This window comes from Trichechus manatus, unplaced genomic scaffold, assembly GCF_000243295.1.
Source record: "Trichechus manatus latirostris isolate Lorelei unplaced genomic scaffold, TriManLat1.0 scaffold00060, whole genome shotgun sequence".
Lineage (NCBI taxonomy): Eukaryota > Metazoa > Chordata > Mammalia > Sirenia > Trichechidae > Trichechus > Trichechus manatus.
The window spans coordinates 5,588,477-5,604,492 of NW_004443996.1; the positions used below are offsets into that span (position 1 = coordinate 5,588,477).

The following is a 16,016-nucleotide window of genomic DNA, read 5'->3' on the forward strand; positions in this document are numbered from 1 at the left end:
ATGTTGAACATGATTTTGTTTAGAAGGCACTTCAGTATTTCATGATAATGTATGCAATTCAGTGTGAACATCAGTTATTTTTATCATAGTAAAGTAAAAGGACCTGTTAATAAAATTTAAGATAAGAAATCATAGAATTTTCACTGCAAGGAACCTATGAAATATATATACTCCTGTTTACAGATAACAGCTTGGAAGGCAGATAGCAAGATAAAATGCATTAAAAGTTTTTTCCATTTTTACAGGTTCAGAAGGTGTTGAGGAAATCAAAAGACATCTTTTCTTTGCCAATATTGACTGGAATGTAAGTGAAATAGAAAGTTTGTTACTGAGTAACTTTATAGTAATATGAACAAAAAACTGAGGAGTAAATGATAATATATGGACTGTGCTGATAAACTTAAGCCATTTGTTTTATATTTAGTGTGAGATTTTTTTAGTAAGTGTAGCATATCATGGCAGTTATCTTGAACCAGTAGATGTGTGAATAATAATAAGTAAATTTTTTGCTTTTTATTTATTTTATCTGTTAAACATGGTTAATGCTCTGTCCCTAGTCTAGATTGGGGAATGTGGAGGAGGAAGGAAAAGGGGATGAATGATATTTTAGATTTTTATAGAAAATGAATTGTGAAGAATCTAAGCTGTTAATTTCAAACTGTTTTTTGTCATGTATTAGAACAAAGTAAATTTATTAAGAAATTAATATCTTTATACAGATATTTCACTAAAATTTAAAAGAGGACATGAAGACAGAAACATCGTGAAATTTTGATAAGTCATGAATAGAGATTTTTTTTGAGTCCTAACTCGCAGACAGATAAGCATTTCTTGGAAAATCTCACTTTTTTCTTGTTTCTTTTATAACACAGCTTTATATATTTTAAATGTTATCAATCATCATAATTAAGCATTTTTGATTATTTAGTTCTGGCATTAGTATTGATTTTTTTTTTGAAAGGAAAAAGGTCTCTATTTTGATTTCTAGCAGAATGGTAGAGAGCCACTAGTTCACTGACCAAATCATTATTTCATTTGGCTTGTGGAACAAGTTTTTGTAGGCAATATTTTGATTTATTTTTTATAATTGTAAAACTTCAGCAAAACATAAGCCATTAGTATTAATACTCTAAAAGACTACTCAGTGGAGATGTTACATAGGAGTCTGTCCCTGTCATATCTGTGTGCATCTTTATTTTGGTGTCCTTGCATCTCCTTTTTTTTTTTTCCTAGTACTTTTCTACTCTTTTTTTCATCCTTAACTGGATGAACTGCAAAAAAAATTTTCCCTGTCATTCTTACATCTAAACAGATTATGTTCATTGTTCTTAATTTAAATTACAAATCAGTGTAATGTTTAGATATTTAAATTATTTTAAAATAATTCCCTATTAAATTTTTCCCCACTGTATCACTGTGAGCTTTTGAAGAATTAGGTTTCCATATCTTATATTTTCTATGTCCTTCAAAAAAGTATAAATTTTACCAAAGTAGATTGTTAGACATGATTAAATGTGTGGATAATATAATAGAAGCCCTAACCAGTACTTCTAATGTATATTTTATATGAAAACAAAATATTTTAGATGAAATATATACTGCTTCAAGATAATCTAATTAACTGATTTTAAATCCCTGAATGTTATTTCTGCATGGTAACATTGTAATATATTCTATATGGTTATATTATCACTGAGAATTAAAATCAGTTTTTGATGACCAAAATTGAACATCATTATTCCTTGTAAATGCAACCTGTGCCATCACTGCTGTGTTTCCTGACCTTATTTAATTTGTACATTATCTCTCAAATTTTTAGAATTTGTTTAACAGGTATCTGAAGCCTGTTGAAATTACTGTTATGAAATTGTGAGTGTTCTGTTAAAACCATGAATAGTACGTTCTGTTTTCCCTTAGAAAGTACAATAATTTTTAAATGGTTAATACATTTTTGTTGTACCCTGTTGCTTATTCTAGAAATTATATAAAAGAGAAGTTCAACCTCCTTTTAAACCTGCTTCTGGAAAACCAGATGATACTTTTTGTTTTGATCCTGAATTTACTGCAAAAACACCTAAAGGTAATGCATATTTATGAGTAAAATCAGAGCTTCTATTCAATTAGGTGGTTGAAAAAAAAAGTAACCTAGATGCTTAGGTAAAAATAAAAATAATGGTAAGTTTGCCTAGAGGATTCATTTGCCCTTTATGGAAGTGTGGGTCTTATATATAACATTCCCTGGTCACCTGTCAAGTAGAGGTTTAAGTGGGAAATGTATGTCCTGGAAGCAGGGGCTTAGGCAAAGGGTGGCAGTTTTTTCTTGTTTTATAAGTCCTTTGACATGCTAATGTGTTAGAGGGTAGGAGGTAAGACATGAGATATATCACACTGACTTTTAGCAGTTTAGAATTTAACTTAGTTTGCTTTTAATGGTATCTGTTCCAGACATTCATTCAGCAAATATTGAATGCCTGCTGTGTACTAAGGAATGAGGATGTAGCAGTGAACAGAACAGATAAAAATTACTACCCACATGGAGTGTACATGGTAGCAGGGGGAAACAAATAATATACCATAAATCAAATATATAATATAGTATAGTAGATGGTGACATTTAATAGTTTCCTTGATATTCAAAGAAATGCCGACATTTTATATCATAGAATTTTGTGTAATTCTAATATAATTATTTGAACATTAGATTCTCCTGGTTTGCCAGCCAGTGCTAATGCTCATCAGCTCTTCAAAGGATTCAGCTTTGTTGCAACTTCTATTGCAGAAGAATATAAAATCACTCCTATCACAAGTGCAAATGTACTACCAGTTGTTCAGGTAAATGCCAATTCATCAGTTTATTCAGTTTTGGGATATATCAGTTTGGGGATAATTTTTTCTCTGATTAAAGAGATTAAAAACTAATGGCATTACAATAGTTTTTTAAAGTGATTTTTAACTTCTTTGTTTAGCTCTGGGAATCATTATGAATTAAAGATGTCTCTATGTTTTGCAAAAAAAAGAAAACCAGACAGTAGTAACCCTTAATTACATATTTTTTTGTTTCTTTTGGCATGAAAATGTGATGATGTTGCATAAATTGGTTGATTTATGGCATTGACCTTGAGGATCCAGAGAGCCTAGAATTTAGTATTGGCTCAGAATCTGCTTAAGCCATTTGTATATATTGATAACAATTCTGAAATGAGTTATTTTTTATTTTTTAAGATTTTTGATGAATGTGTATTTTTGAGGGATGATAAATTACGGAAAAGATTTCATTCTCCTTAGTATTTCACTTTCTTAAAAACAGATAAATGGAAATACCGCACAATTTGGTGAAGTATATGAAGTGAAAGAGGATATTGGTGTTGGCTCCTATTCTGTTTGCAAGCGATGCATACATACAACTAACAGCATGGAATTTGCAGTGAAGGTACTGTCTCCGAGCCTAAATTTTTTTTGTTTCTTTTATATATGTGATTGAAATTACACATTAATTATCTGACAGACATTGTCAGTGGGCAAGAACAGACAGGAATATAAAATGTTGAGGAAGAACTATAAGACTTAATATTTTTATCTTGAATTTCTTTCCAAGTCTTTCTTTTGGAGGAACACTGTATTTTTTGAATGCTTTGCTTTTGAATAGTTTTTATTTTAATGTAGTATGTTAAGATTGAGCAATTGTGGCAATTACAATCACATTTGGATCACATTATCATTAAGTATGATTTCAGTTAAGGGGAATATAATGTTAAATAAAGTGCTCTGGCTTATTTTTTTTTCTGTTAAGTTTTAGTTATAGGAAATTTTCAAATGTTAAAAAAATATGAAGTATCATTCCTGAGATTTAAAGTATTTGTTTAAAAATATAACCAAATGGAAAACATTTCATTTTTAGAAAAAGAAATTATTTTCCTCAGAGATTTTTCTCTTCTTCTTATTTCTTAGATCATAGACAAAAGTAAGAGAGACCCCTCAGAAGAAATTGAAATTTTGATGCGCTATGGACAACATCCCAACATTATCACTTTAAAGGATGTAGGTATTTTAAAATCTAGGTGTCAGCTAAGCAAATGAAGTTATGACCTGGTACTTTATTTTTCTTCTTGAAATTTTTCGTGTCTTTGGTATATTTAGTTCCATGCCACAAAATGTTAAGAGCCTTGAATTTGCCACCTCACTTCTTTTTCCCTTTGATTCTGTATTCCTGCCTTTCCTAGAAAATGCCAAAAAGGAACTACAGTAGTCCCCCCTTGTCGTGGGGGATATGTTCCAAGACCCCTTGTGGATGCCTGAAACCATGGATATTACTGTTTCGTCTTCTACATACATACCTATGATAAAATTAGACACAGTAAGAGATTAACAACAATAAATAATAATAAAATAGAACAATTATAACAATATACCATAATAAAAGTTATGTGAATGTGGTCCCTGGGCCGGATGGAGCGGGACAGCGTGAGATTTCATCACGCTACGTATTCGGACCACGGTTGACCTCAAGTAACTGAAACTGCAGAAAGCGAAACCAGGGTTAAGGGGGAACTACTGTATAATGTTTAGTAAATTTGAGTGTCCTCATTAATATATTCTGGCTGGTTAACTAGTAACATTATAACTAGCACCATTTATTATTCTGTCATTCTGTAAATATAGAAGATATAAGAAATTGGGAATCTGTCAAATTCTAGATTTTACTTTCTTGACTGTACAGCAGTTAGCCACAGCATTATGGATTGTTCTTTGAGTGAAAAGATATTAGTCTATAGGTTTGTAAAATGAATGTGTAACTCATATCTCAGTAAATATTACTGAACTGAATGCTGCCTTTACATATAAGAAAATAATGTTATTTTCCCTTTAGAGAGGGCAGACAAAACAAATGATCACCTTGATCAGTTTGTTTCAGATAACATGAAATACATTTTAATTTGCTATGTGTAAACAATAGTTTAGGTATACATATAAGTGCCACAAGCCCTGAGTAAAATGGGTGTAAATATTTATATTTATTCTCATTGGTACAGTATTTGAATTCAACAGAAATGTAAGGCACTATGTCAGATGATGGACTACAGGCGAGAGTATTAAAAAATGAATAATACACTTAACTGCCATAAAGAAGCTTACTCTTAGTAGGGAAGAGAAGTGGCTATGAAAATAAGATGAATATCATTTGAGAAGCACCAAACCAAGAACCAAACCCACTGCTGTTGAGTCGATTCTGACTCGTAGCGACCCAATAGGAGACATGGTAGAAATCCCCCTTAGGGTTTCCAAGGCTGTAAATCTTTATAGAAGCAGACTGCCACATTTTTCTCCGGCGGAGCAGCTGGTGGGTTCAAACCGCCGACCTTTTGGTTAGCAGCCAAGCATTAACCACTGTGCCACCAGCACTCCTTTGAGAGGCACAGAGTTCTATGTTTCCATTTATATTTTTTGATGAATTGTAACCTACATCTTCAAAAGTTAATAAAATTGTATGTTTAACATGGTTTTACAGGAATGTGTAGAAGGTTGTTTAGCCAATTCAGTCTTCAGTACAGCCAGTACACTACATTAACAGTAAAGGAATAATTTTTTTTAATACTAGAGGTTCACTAGGAAATCACAGTAAATATAATTTAACCATTTTAGAATTGTAAATGGTAACATTTTTAAAATACATTCTTTTTTAGGTCTATGATGATGGTAGATATGTTTACCTTGTTACGGATTTGATGAAAGGAGGAGAGCTGCTTGACCGTATTCTCAAACAAAAATGTTTCTCAGAACGGGAGGCTAGTGATGTACTGTATGTAATAACTAAAACAGTTGACTATCTTCATTGTCAAGGAGTAAGTTGTGGTTATATTCTTCCCTTCATTACTGGGATCTGATCTGTATTTTCTTAAATTTACATACAGGAGATAATACCACCTAAAATGTTTTGCTTTTTCCATCCCTTATATATTTTTATAGAGGATACCTTAATCAAATCCATAATATAGTGAAGGTTAATGATTTGGGGAATTGGCTAATGCTCTATTAATTTTCTTCTATTTGCCTGTTGACCTTGATTTAATAGGATATTAGTTTTTAAAGTGGTTTGAATTATATAAATGTACCTAACCTTGATTTTAAACTTATTAAACCTAATCAAACTTAAAAGTGAAACATAGAAGAATTATCCAAGGACATATTATGAATATCATTCAAATTATACTGTACTTAACGTTTATAGTTCTGGCAGTATGAGGACTGTATATCTTGTCCCTTGCTTACCCCCTCCCCAAATACAGTAAGACATTTGGATTCTAAACATTTAAAGTATTAATATATTATACTGTGTGAGGGAGAAGCTAGGCTTGTTTTTTTTTTTTTGCTCCCTGTCTCTACGTAAAGAAGGCAAATGACTTGAGGTACAAAAAAAGTCAACTTTTATGATATATAGCTATAAAAGGGAACAGAGTAGCAAAAAACTTAAAAACTTAAGTTTTAATCAGTTACAATACTCGACATATATCCACCTAACTATAATCAATTAAAAAATAGACAATTCAGAATTATCACAGTAAAAATTTTACAAGCATCCTTCTTGTAATTAAAAAAAATTACCCAATTGTGTGTGTAGTTTAATAGAGTACATTTTTTCAATATTTCAAAATACAAATTGTCATATAATACTAAAGGAGTGATTTTATTATAATTTCTTGACTGTCTTTATCAACATTCTCTTAAATAAATGACAACCAGAATTTTTTAGAAAAGAATAGTAGGCATCTTTTTTTAGTTTATTATTTTAGAAACTTTCAGGTTCTTAGATCAATTAAACAAATTAATGGCAGACATTTATTGAGTATTTCTACATGTTAGCCATGAAAAGGTGTTACAGATTCAAAGATGAGTAAGACTTGGTCATCAACCTGAAATGTCTTTCAGTGTAGTAAACTGCTGATTAAAAGTAGCACTAGATTAAATCAGGAGTCGATAATAATAGGAAAATTATCATGTAGAGAATTTCAGAATTTTTTTTTCCTGTTCTAGTATTTCTATTTAGTTCTTTTTCATTGTTTTCTATTTTTATGCTGCAACTTTCCATTTTTCTACCGGGATTTTCACACATTGAAAACATGTTTTGTTGTACTTCTTCAAAGATAGTTATAATAGCCACTTTGAAATCCTTGACTGTTAGTTCCAACATGTGATTTATCTCCAAGTCAGACTTGATTGATTTTCTTTTTTCTTGAGACTGTTTTTTGTTCTTTGTATATCAGGTAATTTTGGATTGTGTCCTGTGCATTATAAATATTAAGTTGTGGAGTTTTTTATTATGTTATTTTTCTCCAATGACTATTACTGTTTCCTTTGTTTTAGTGGGTAATTTTCTTGGCTGGGCTTAAACTGCAAACTCTGTTTCATATGAGCATGAGCTCTGGTCTCTGTTCATATCTTTTGTCTTTATATGAACTACTTTGAACCTCCCACACATTTGTAGTTCACTGGTCAGTTCTGGCTCTTTTCTGGTCCTCCAGTCCAAAAAGACTGAGTTTTTCTGCATGTGTCCTACTACAATATGTGCCATAGGGACTATATTTAGCCCCAGGCTAAAAGCCACAGATATAGGAACCTTCTCCTATAGCTATCCATCTTCCTTCCTACAATGAAACATGATCTCCCCACAACAGTCTGCCTGCTTCTGTTCACTCTCCAGTACCTTCAGTTATTTTATTTTTGTAGTATGTCCAGGTTTTATAGTTATTTACTATTGGGAGGGGGGATGGTGGATAGTCTGTCATATCCAGAAGTGGAACTGAGATTTGAATGTTGATATTTTGAGATTGGAAGTGATTAACAAAACTGATTACTTGAATAGAAACTGGAGCATATATCTAATAGAGATAATTTTCTGTGTATACTTCAGACTGTTAAGTTTGGACAAAGTGTCATTCTCAAATTTTTTCCTCTAAATTTTATTTATCTTGCTGTTGTTGTTGAGAATAAACGTGGCAAAACATACACCACTTCAACAAACTCTCCGTGTACAATTTAGTGACATTGATTACATTCTTCAAGTTGTACAAACATTCTCACCCTCCTTTTCTGAGTAGTTCTTCCCTCATTAACATAAACTCGCTGCCCCTTAAGGTTCCTGTCTAAACTTTAGAGTTACTGTTGTCAATTTGATCCTGTATAGATAGTTCTTAAAAGAACATATTGCTCAAGGCAGACTTTTTTAGTATTTAAGCTAAACTATTGTTCTATTTTAAGATGACATCAGGGATGGTTTTGGTTTAAGGTTTAAAGATTTTCTCAGAGTAATAGTTTCAGGGGTTCATCTACCCTTCATGGCTCCAGAAAGTCTAGAGTCCATGAGAATTTGAAATTCTGTTCTGCATTTTTTCCCTTTTGAGCAGGATTCGTCTATGGATTCATTGATCAAAATGTTCAATAATGATAGCTGGGCACCATCCAGTTCTTCTGGTCTCATGGCAAAGGAGGCAGTTGTTCATGGAGACAATTAGCCACACATTACATATTCTCCTCCTATTCCTGAGTCTCCTTCTTCCTCTGTTCCAGGTGAATAGAGACCAATTTTTGTGCCATGGATGGCCGTTTGCAAGCTTTTAAGACCCCAGGCACTACACAACAAACTAGGAGGTAGAACAGAAGCACTAAACATGTTAGTAGGTCAATTAACTGGGATGTCCCATGAATCCATGACCATAAACCTCCAAACCAAGGAACCAAACCCCATGAGGTGTTTGGTTGTACATAAGCAGCCTCAGCAGCTCCTTTTTTTTTTTTTTTTGGCATTGTTGTAAATGTATCTATCACACAACTTTTGCCAATTCAACTTTTTACAGGTATACAACTTATTGACAGCAACTACAATAATTGGCCGTGCAACTCTATCCTTAATGCAATTTTTCCATCACTGTTAACCCCCTTTCTCCCCCTCCTGTCCCTGGTAACCACTAATAAACTGTGGTCTCTATACATTTGCCTTCTCTTGTCCTTTTATATAAGTGAGGTCATACAGTATTTGTCCTTTTGTGATTGACTTATTTCACTCAGCATAATATCTTCCAGCTCCATCCATACTGTAGCATGTATCAAGACTTCATTTCTCCTGCTGGCTAGGTAGTATTCCATTGTATATATGTACTTGATTCTGTTTATGCATTCATCTATTGATGGACCTTTAGGTCGTTTCTACCTTTTGGCTATTGTAAATAATTCTGCAGTGAACATTGGTGTACAAGTCTTTTTTTGCATCTCAGCTTTCAGGTCTTTTGGGTATATACCTAGGAGTGGAATTGCTGAATCATATGTTCTATTTTTAGTTTTTTTGAGGAAGTGCCCATTGTTTTCCACAATGGCTGTACCATTTTGCATTCCCATCAGCAGTGATAAGGGTTCCAATTTTCCCAAATCCTCGCCAACATTTGTTATTTTCTCTTTTTAAAAAAAAAAATCTTAGCCATCCTATTGGGAGTAAAATGGTATCTCACTGTGATTTTGATTTGCATCTCTGATGGCTAATGATGCTGAGCATCTTTTCATGTGTTTGGTGGCCATTTGAATATCTTCTTTGGTGAAATGTCTGTTCACATCCTTTGTCCATTTTATGATTGGGTTGTTTGTCTTTTTGTTGTTAAGTTGTTAAAGTTTTATGTATATTTTGGATATTAGATTCTTGTCGGATGTGTTACTCATCTAGTGCTGTTCTAACATAAATACCATGAGTGGATGGCTTTACAAAGAGAAGTTTATTCTCTCACAGTCCAGTAGGCTACAAGTCCAAATTCAGGGCATCAGCACCAGGAGAAGGCTTTCTCTCTCTGTCAGCTCTGGAGAAAGGTCCTTGTGATGCATCTGTCTTCCCTTGGTCTGGGAGCATCGCAGCACAGGAACCTCAGGTCCAAAGGACGCGCTCTGCTCCCAGCACTGCTTTCTTGGTGGTATGAGGTTCCCATGTGTCTCTGCTCGCTTCTCTATTTTGTACCTAAAATAGATTGGATTAAGACACTATCTAATCTTGTAAACCTCATCAGCATAACCTCATCACAGTGATAGAATTTACAACACATAAGGAGATTTCATGTAACCTCATCATAGTGACAGAGTTTACAACACATAAGGAAATCACATCAGATTACACAATCATAACAATACTGCGAATCATGACCTAGCCAAGTTGCTAGGTGTTTTGGGGGGAAACAATTCAATCCATGACATCGGATATATGGTTTCTGAAGGTATTCTCACAGTTGGTAGCTTGTCTTTTCACTTTTTTGGTAAAGTCTTTTGATGAGCAAAAGTTTTTAATTTTTATGAGGTCCCATTTATTTATTTTGTCTTTTGATATTTGTACTTTTGTTACTATGTTAGATAATCCATTTTTGAACGCTAGGCTTGACAGTGTTGCTCCTGCTTGTTCTTCTAAGAATTTTATGGTTTTAGTTTTCACACTTAGGTCCTGAATGAATTTTGAATTGTTTTATGTATGATGTGAGGCAAGGATCCTCTTTCATTTTTCCATGTGGAAATCCAATTCTCCCAGCACCATTTATTGAAGAGACTCTTCTTTCTCCATCACATGGACATAGCACCCTTGTCAAAAATCAGTTGACCATAGATGTGTGGGTTTATTTCTAGACTCTCAATTCTACTCCCTTGGTCTGTGTGTCTGTTGTTATACCAGTGCCAGGCTGTTTTGATTACGGTAGATGTATATTATGTTTTAAAATCAGAAGAGTGCACCCTCCTACTTTGTTCATTCTCACATTTTTTAAGTGGGAAATTTCTTTTCCCTAGAAATACGTTAACTTAAATATTTTACTTCACAGATATTAAGTTGGCTGTAGAAGCTTAATGCTTTTTTTTTCCTTTGTGTTCAAGGTTGTTCATCGTGATCTTAAACCTAGTAATATCTTATACATGGATGAATCAGCCAGTGCAGATTCCATAAGGATCTGTGATTTTGGGTTTGCAAAACAACTTCGAGGTGAAAATGGACTTCTCTTAACTCCGTGCTACACTGCAAACTTTGTAGCACCTGAGGTATTCTTTAAAACTTGAGTACTTGCCTTTCATGCTTCTCCTTTATTTTAAAGTATATGATGTGATACATATGTTAAGGTAGACAGGTAAAAGTTATCTTGTCCTATCTTAACTAGAAAACTTTTTAAATCATTGAATTTTGAATACTCCTAATATAAATATTCAGACTAGTAACTAGCATCTGCAACCAACTTGAATGTGACAATCAGAGTATTCTATTCTCTTGGGTTTTGTACCATTTTCAGAACTATATAATTTTAGAGCTAGGAGGGAAGGTAGAGATAGTAACAACTTTAACGTATTAAATATTATAAATGAGGAAATTGAGGCTCAAAGTACTTTAAATAACTTTCTCAAGAACAATCATTCAGTTAGCAAAACCAGGATAGATTTTCAGACATTCCAGTTTGTGCAGAATCTGAGATAATTTATGTAGGTTAGGATTGTACATAACATATAAGGGCAGGTCTTGCCTTACAAACAATACTTATAAAGTGTCTGTATGGCCAGTGTCATCCCTGATTGTCTTTAGGATCTTGTAACTGCCAGTTTTTGCTTTGATTAAGAAAAAAAGAGGGAAAACAACTTCACAGTTTTGTTTTGTTTTGTTTTAAATAAGAGGTGGATTTTTTTTTCTTGGTAAATTATATTCATGCAGAAAACTTAGGGGGAAGAATCAGGAAAAGTGAGGCTGGGAAGGGTCAAGGGTACAAATTTCACATTTGGGAAGCTCTAACAGGTAGTTCTGACAATGGGGGTGGGAACTTTGACAGTAGCAACCCCCTCAGCAATGGAAGTAGAATTGGTAAAAAGTAAATCACGGATGGCATTGGTTATACAGACTCTGTAAGTTTTGTTTGTAAGTCAAGAAGTTTTCTTATATGTTACAGATATTACTAACTGATATAAATTATCATATGTTCAACACAAACCAAAAATCTGAAAATCTTTAGGTTTGAAAAATTGTATTTTCTGACCCAAGGAAGAAAAAAGGAAAAGTTTTGAAGATGCAGTCCTATCACATGTGCATGTTTTCTGATTTTATTTTTATAGCAAATACTAGCCCTTTCAGTATAATACTGCACATGAGAGATACTATAAGCCATTAGATTTAATTATCAATGAATCTATATTTTAAAGTAGTTATTCTAGAAATAAGTGTTTTTGTTATTAGATATAATAACAAAATTATTAGAAATTTTCTAATAAAAAATAGAAACAGAACAATAACTATTTTTCTAATAATGAAAAAATTCTCATTTTCAAATGCACTATATCTTCCTTTAAGCCTAGTACTTTCTTTATAGGTTTTTTTATGATAAGAGATTTGCCCTCTAAGGAATTATGTACATAACCAGATGATACAACTTAGTCTATTTTAACGAAATTCCTAGAATTATGAGCATACAAATAAGTTTTTATTACATTACAACATATAAAAACTATATTTCCCAAAACTAAAATCGAGACATATAATCTAACAAGGTGCAAGAGATATAATTCTGTTGCCCCCAAGGTGCAAGAGATATAATTTTAATATCAAAATATTAGCCTTTCTAGATTTTAATGGTTTTGTAGGAATAGTAGGACAGAATATTTGACATTAGGGCTCTTCTGTTAAATATAGGATGTATGGTCATCATAAACATCTGAACCAATTTATGCATTAGACGTAACAACACAGTGTATAATATGCATTTAATGGCCACATTCTTAATATTTACTTAATCTTGTGGACCTGGACCCCTTGGTATTACGGAAAATTATCACTTGAAAAAGGTTACAGGTGAGTGTGTCTCAAATGTACATCTTAAAAACAGATATTGAAATGAAAAATATACAGTGTGTCTGTGTTAAGATTAATGGCTAGGTAAACATTTTCAAATGAGTGCAAATCCACAGAGTAGAATACAGCCCATTAATGTTTGATATCCTAACAGACTTCCATTGTAGTAAGACACTTTCACCATTGTGATAATGAAGATTTTCAGGTGGATGTGTGGAGACTATTTCTCCATAACTAGTGCCTAAACTACTATTGGCTAGTATTTGTGTTTTTAAAAAGCTTTGGTAATTTTTATTATCTAGTGCTAAAGCTCCTGTTATCAGTCAATGAGTATTCATAAAATGTTATAAATGAAATACAAAGGTCTCTTTTTGTGAGGGTGTGTTTCTAAAATTTCAGTCCTGTTAATAAAAATAGTAATGAAGTATATAAAATGCAGTATCTTTTAAGCTAAAAATAGAAAGATTCAAGTATCTGTGCAAATATTTCAACAAATACATTTATGAGAGTATACATTCATATTTCATCATAGTGCACAAATAGTTCACGTTTGATAAGAGTTAAACTAATTACTACAGTTCTGCCTTAAAAATAAGGAGGGAATATATACTCACTTTTTTTCATATTATCAGTTCTATCAACCACTTTTTTTCTTTTAATAATATTGTGTTTTTTGTGAAAGTTTACACAGCAAATTATGTTTCTGTTTGACAGTTTCCACACAAATTGATCAGTGACATTAGTTACATTTTCTACATTGTGTCAACATTGTCTTTAATGGTGTTCTGGTTGTTCCACTTCCAGTACTCTAGTTTCCCTGCCCCCTTATCATCTCATCTTTGCTTTGTATTAAATGTTTACCTTTTGGACTCATACAGATTTTTTTTTATCAGAGCACCGATCTAATAGGTAATACCCTTTATTTTGTGTGTCACTCTATTTTTCTGCTGAAAGGTGATCTCGGGATAGTTTTGGTTCAGGGTTTAAAGAGCATCTCAGAGTGATAGTCTCATGGAGTCTTCTGGTCTCAGGTGGTCCAGTTAGTCTGGCCTTTTTTAAAACAATTTGAGTTTTGTTCTACATTTTTCTCCCATTCAAACTGGGATCATCTATTGTGCCCCCGGTCAGATCATTCAGGGGTGGTAGGAGGGCACCAATTGTTTGCTTTTCTTTGTTCTTCTCTCTTGTTTTTCTTGAGACTTGGTAAGTTCATGTCTTCTGTCTTCCAGTTCACTTATTCTATCTTCTGTCTGTTTGAATCTGTTGTTGAGTGTCTCTCTTGCTTTTTCTAATTCAGTTGCTTTATTCTTCAGTCCCAGTAGTTCTCTTTGTTTTTTTTGTTTTGTTCTGTTTTGTTTCTGATGTTTTCAGTTTTCTTGTTGAGTCTCTCATTTTGTTCTTCCATTTGTTTCCTGATACCCAATAGTTTGTTTTCTGTGTGCCTTTTGGTTTCTTAAAATATATTTAGCACCATTGTCTGAAAATTATCAATTTTTTGCATTAACCTGCCCTCCATAGGGGAGATAGCCTCTTCAAGTTTTCATTTTGATTGGTCCTCCTTCTCATGATTTTGTATGTTTTACTATTTTTTTGTTGAACTTGGGCAGTTTTGATATCTTTTATTTAATAGTTTAAATTCTGTTTTCTGATTTTTGTGGGAAAATTCTCTGATTATGCTTGATCAATTTAGACAAACAAACAAACAAAAAACCCATTGCTGTCGAGTTAGTTCTGACTCATAGCGACCCTATAGGACAAAGTAGGTTTCCAAGGAGCAGCTGGTGGATTTGAACTGCCGACCTTTTAGTTAGCAGCTGAGCTCCTAACCACTGCTCCACCGCTATATTCTCCCCAAAACCACTAGAGGGCACTCTTATCCTTAGGTTTTTCTCAGCGCTAATTCAGGAGTGCTGGGTGCTTGGCCTCTGGAGTTCAGTATGCATGCGTGGGGAATTTTAGCTGGTTGCAGACGCTAATGTAAGTGGTGGTGTTCGGCATTCCAGTGGCAAAGGTAGTAGGCACTCTGTGTCTTTCCCCAATGGGCACCTCTGCACAGGCTTTCCCATGGTATCCCGCTGTGGACAGGAGTCAATCGTTTCCCTCTGTGTTGCCTGTCTGCACTATCCCCCTCATCCTGGTGCCTTTTCAGTACCTCCCGGTCCAAGTGCCCATCTGCCTCTGGTCTCAGCAAGATTCAGCAGCACTCTCTCATAGCGCCATGGTCTCCCTTGGCCCCCTCCAAGTGCATGGTCCATGAACTCCCACTGCCATTCTGCGTAGCCTTAAAAATGGGGCTACAACTTCCACAGTTCAGCTTCCATTCTGTGCTCTTTGTTCAGGGTGTTGGCAGACCCCATCCCAAAATGGATGCAGTGAGCAAGAGCTCCAGATGCTAGCGGGTTGGTTCTCCCACCTTCTGTGCCACCCTTGCTCATCCTCTCCCCTGTTTCTGGACTCATCTTGACTCAAACGCCTCAGCTGCCATCCAGAGTCCTGAGATCTCAGTCTGCATTTATTGTTATTTCTTCTTCAGTGGGTTAGTTGCTGGGGGATAAATGCGAGCAAGCGCTCACTTCACCATCTTGCCCAGCCTCTGGTAGTCTATCAACCTCTTTTTTTAAAAATTTTATTGTACTTTAGATGAAAGTTTACAGGACAAATTAGTTTCTCATTAAAAAATTTATACACAAATTGTTTTGTGACATTGGTTGCAATCCCCGCATTTGTCAGTACTCTCCCCCTTTCCCTTTCTACCTGGGTTCCCTGTATCCATTTTCCCTGTTTTCCTCTCCCTTCTTCATGCCTTCTCGTTTTTTGCTCTTGGGCAGGTGTTGCCCATTTGGTCTCGTATACTTGATTGAACTAAGAAGCACATTCCTCATGTGTATTATTGTTTGTTTTATAAGCCTGTCTAATCTTTGGCTATGTCATGGTTTGAATTATGTCCCCCAAAAAATCTGTGTGTCATTTTGGCTGGGCCATGATTCCTGGTACTGTGTGATTTTCCTATGTGTTGTAAATCCTGCCTCTATGATGTTAATGAGGGAGGATGGGTGGCAGTTGTGTTAGTAAGGCAAGACTGGATCTGTAAGACTGGATTGTGTCCTGAGACAATCTCTTGAGATATAAAAGACAGAAGTTAGCAGTGAGATAGGGGGACCTCATACCATCAAGAAAGCAG

The 16,016-nt window shown here is 34.1% G+C and overlaps 1 protein-coding gene across 1 annotated transcript in view; it reads left to right on the plus strand.

The window, feature by feature from the left end:
- The window catches only part of RPS6KA6 (ribosomal protein S6 kinase A6), a 237,072-nt gene that overhangs the window by 192,302 nt on the left and 28,754 nt on the right, over positions 1-16,016 (plus strand). Inside the window, exons 12-18 of the mRNA XM_004378878.2 lie at positions 246-304; positions 1,978-2,080; positions 2,702-2,832; positions 3,308-3,430; positions 3,949-4,038; positions 5,682-5,840; positions 10,888-11,049. Coding sequence (XP_004378935.1) covers positions 246-304; positions 1,978-2,080; positions 2,702-2,832; positions 3,308-3,430; positions 3,949-4,038; positions 5,682-5,840; positions 10,888-11,049 — 827 coding nt within the window. The remainder of the gene's footprint in view (positions 1-245; positions 305-1,977; positions 2,081-2,701; positions 2,833-3,307; positions 3,431-3,948; positions 4,039-5,681; positions 5,841-10,887; positions 11,050-16,016) is intronic.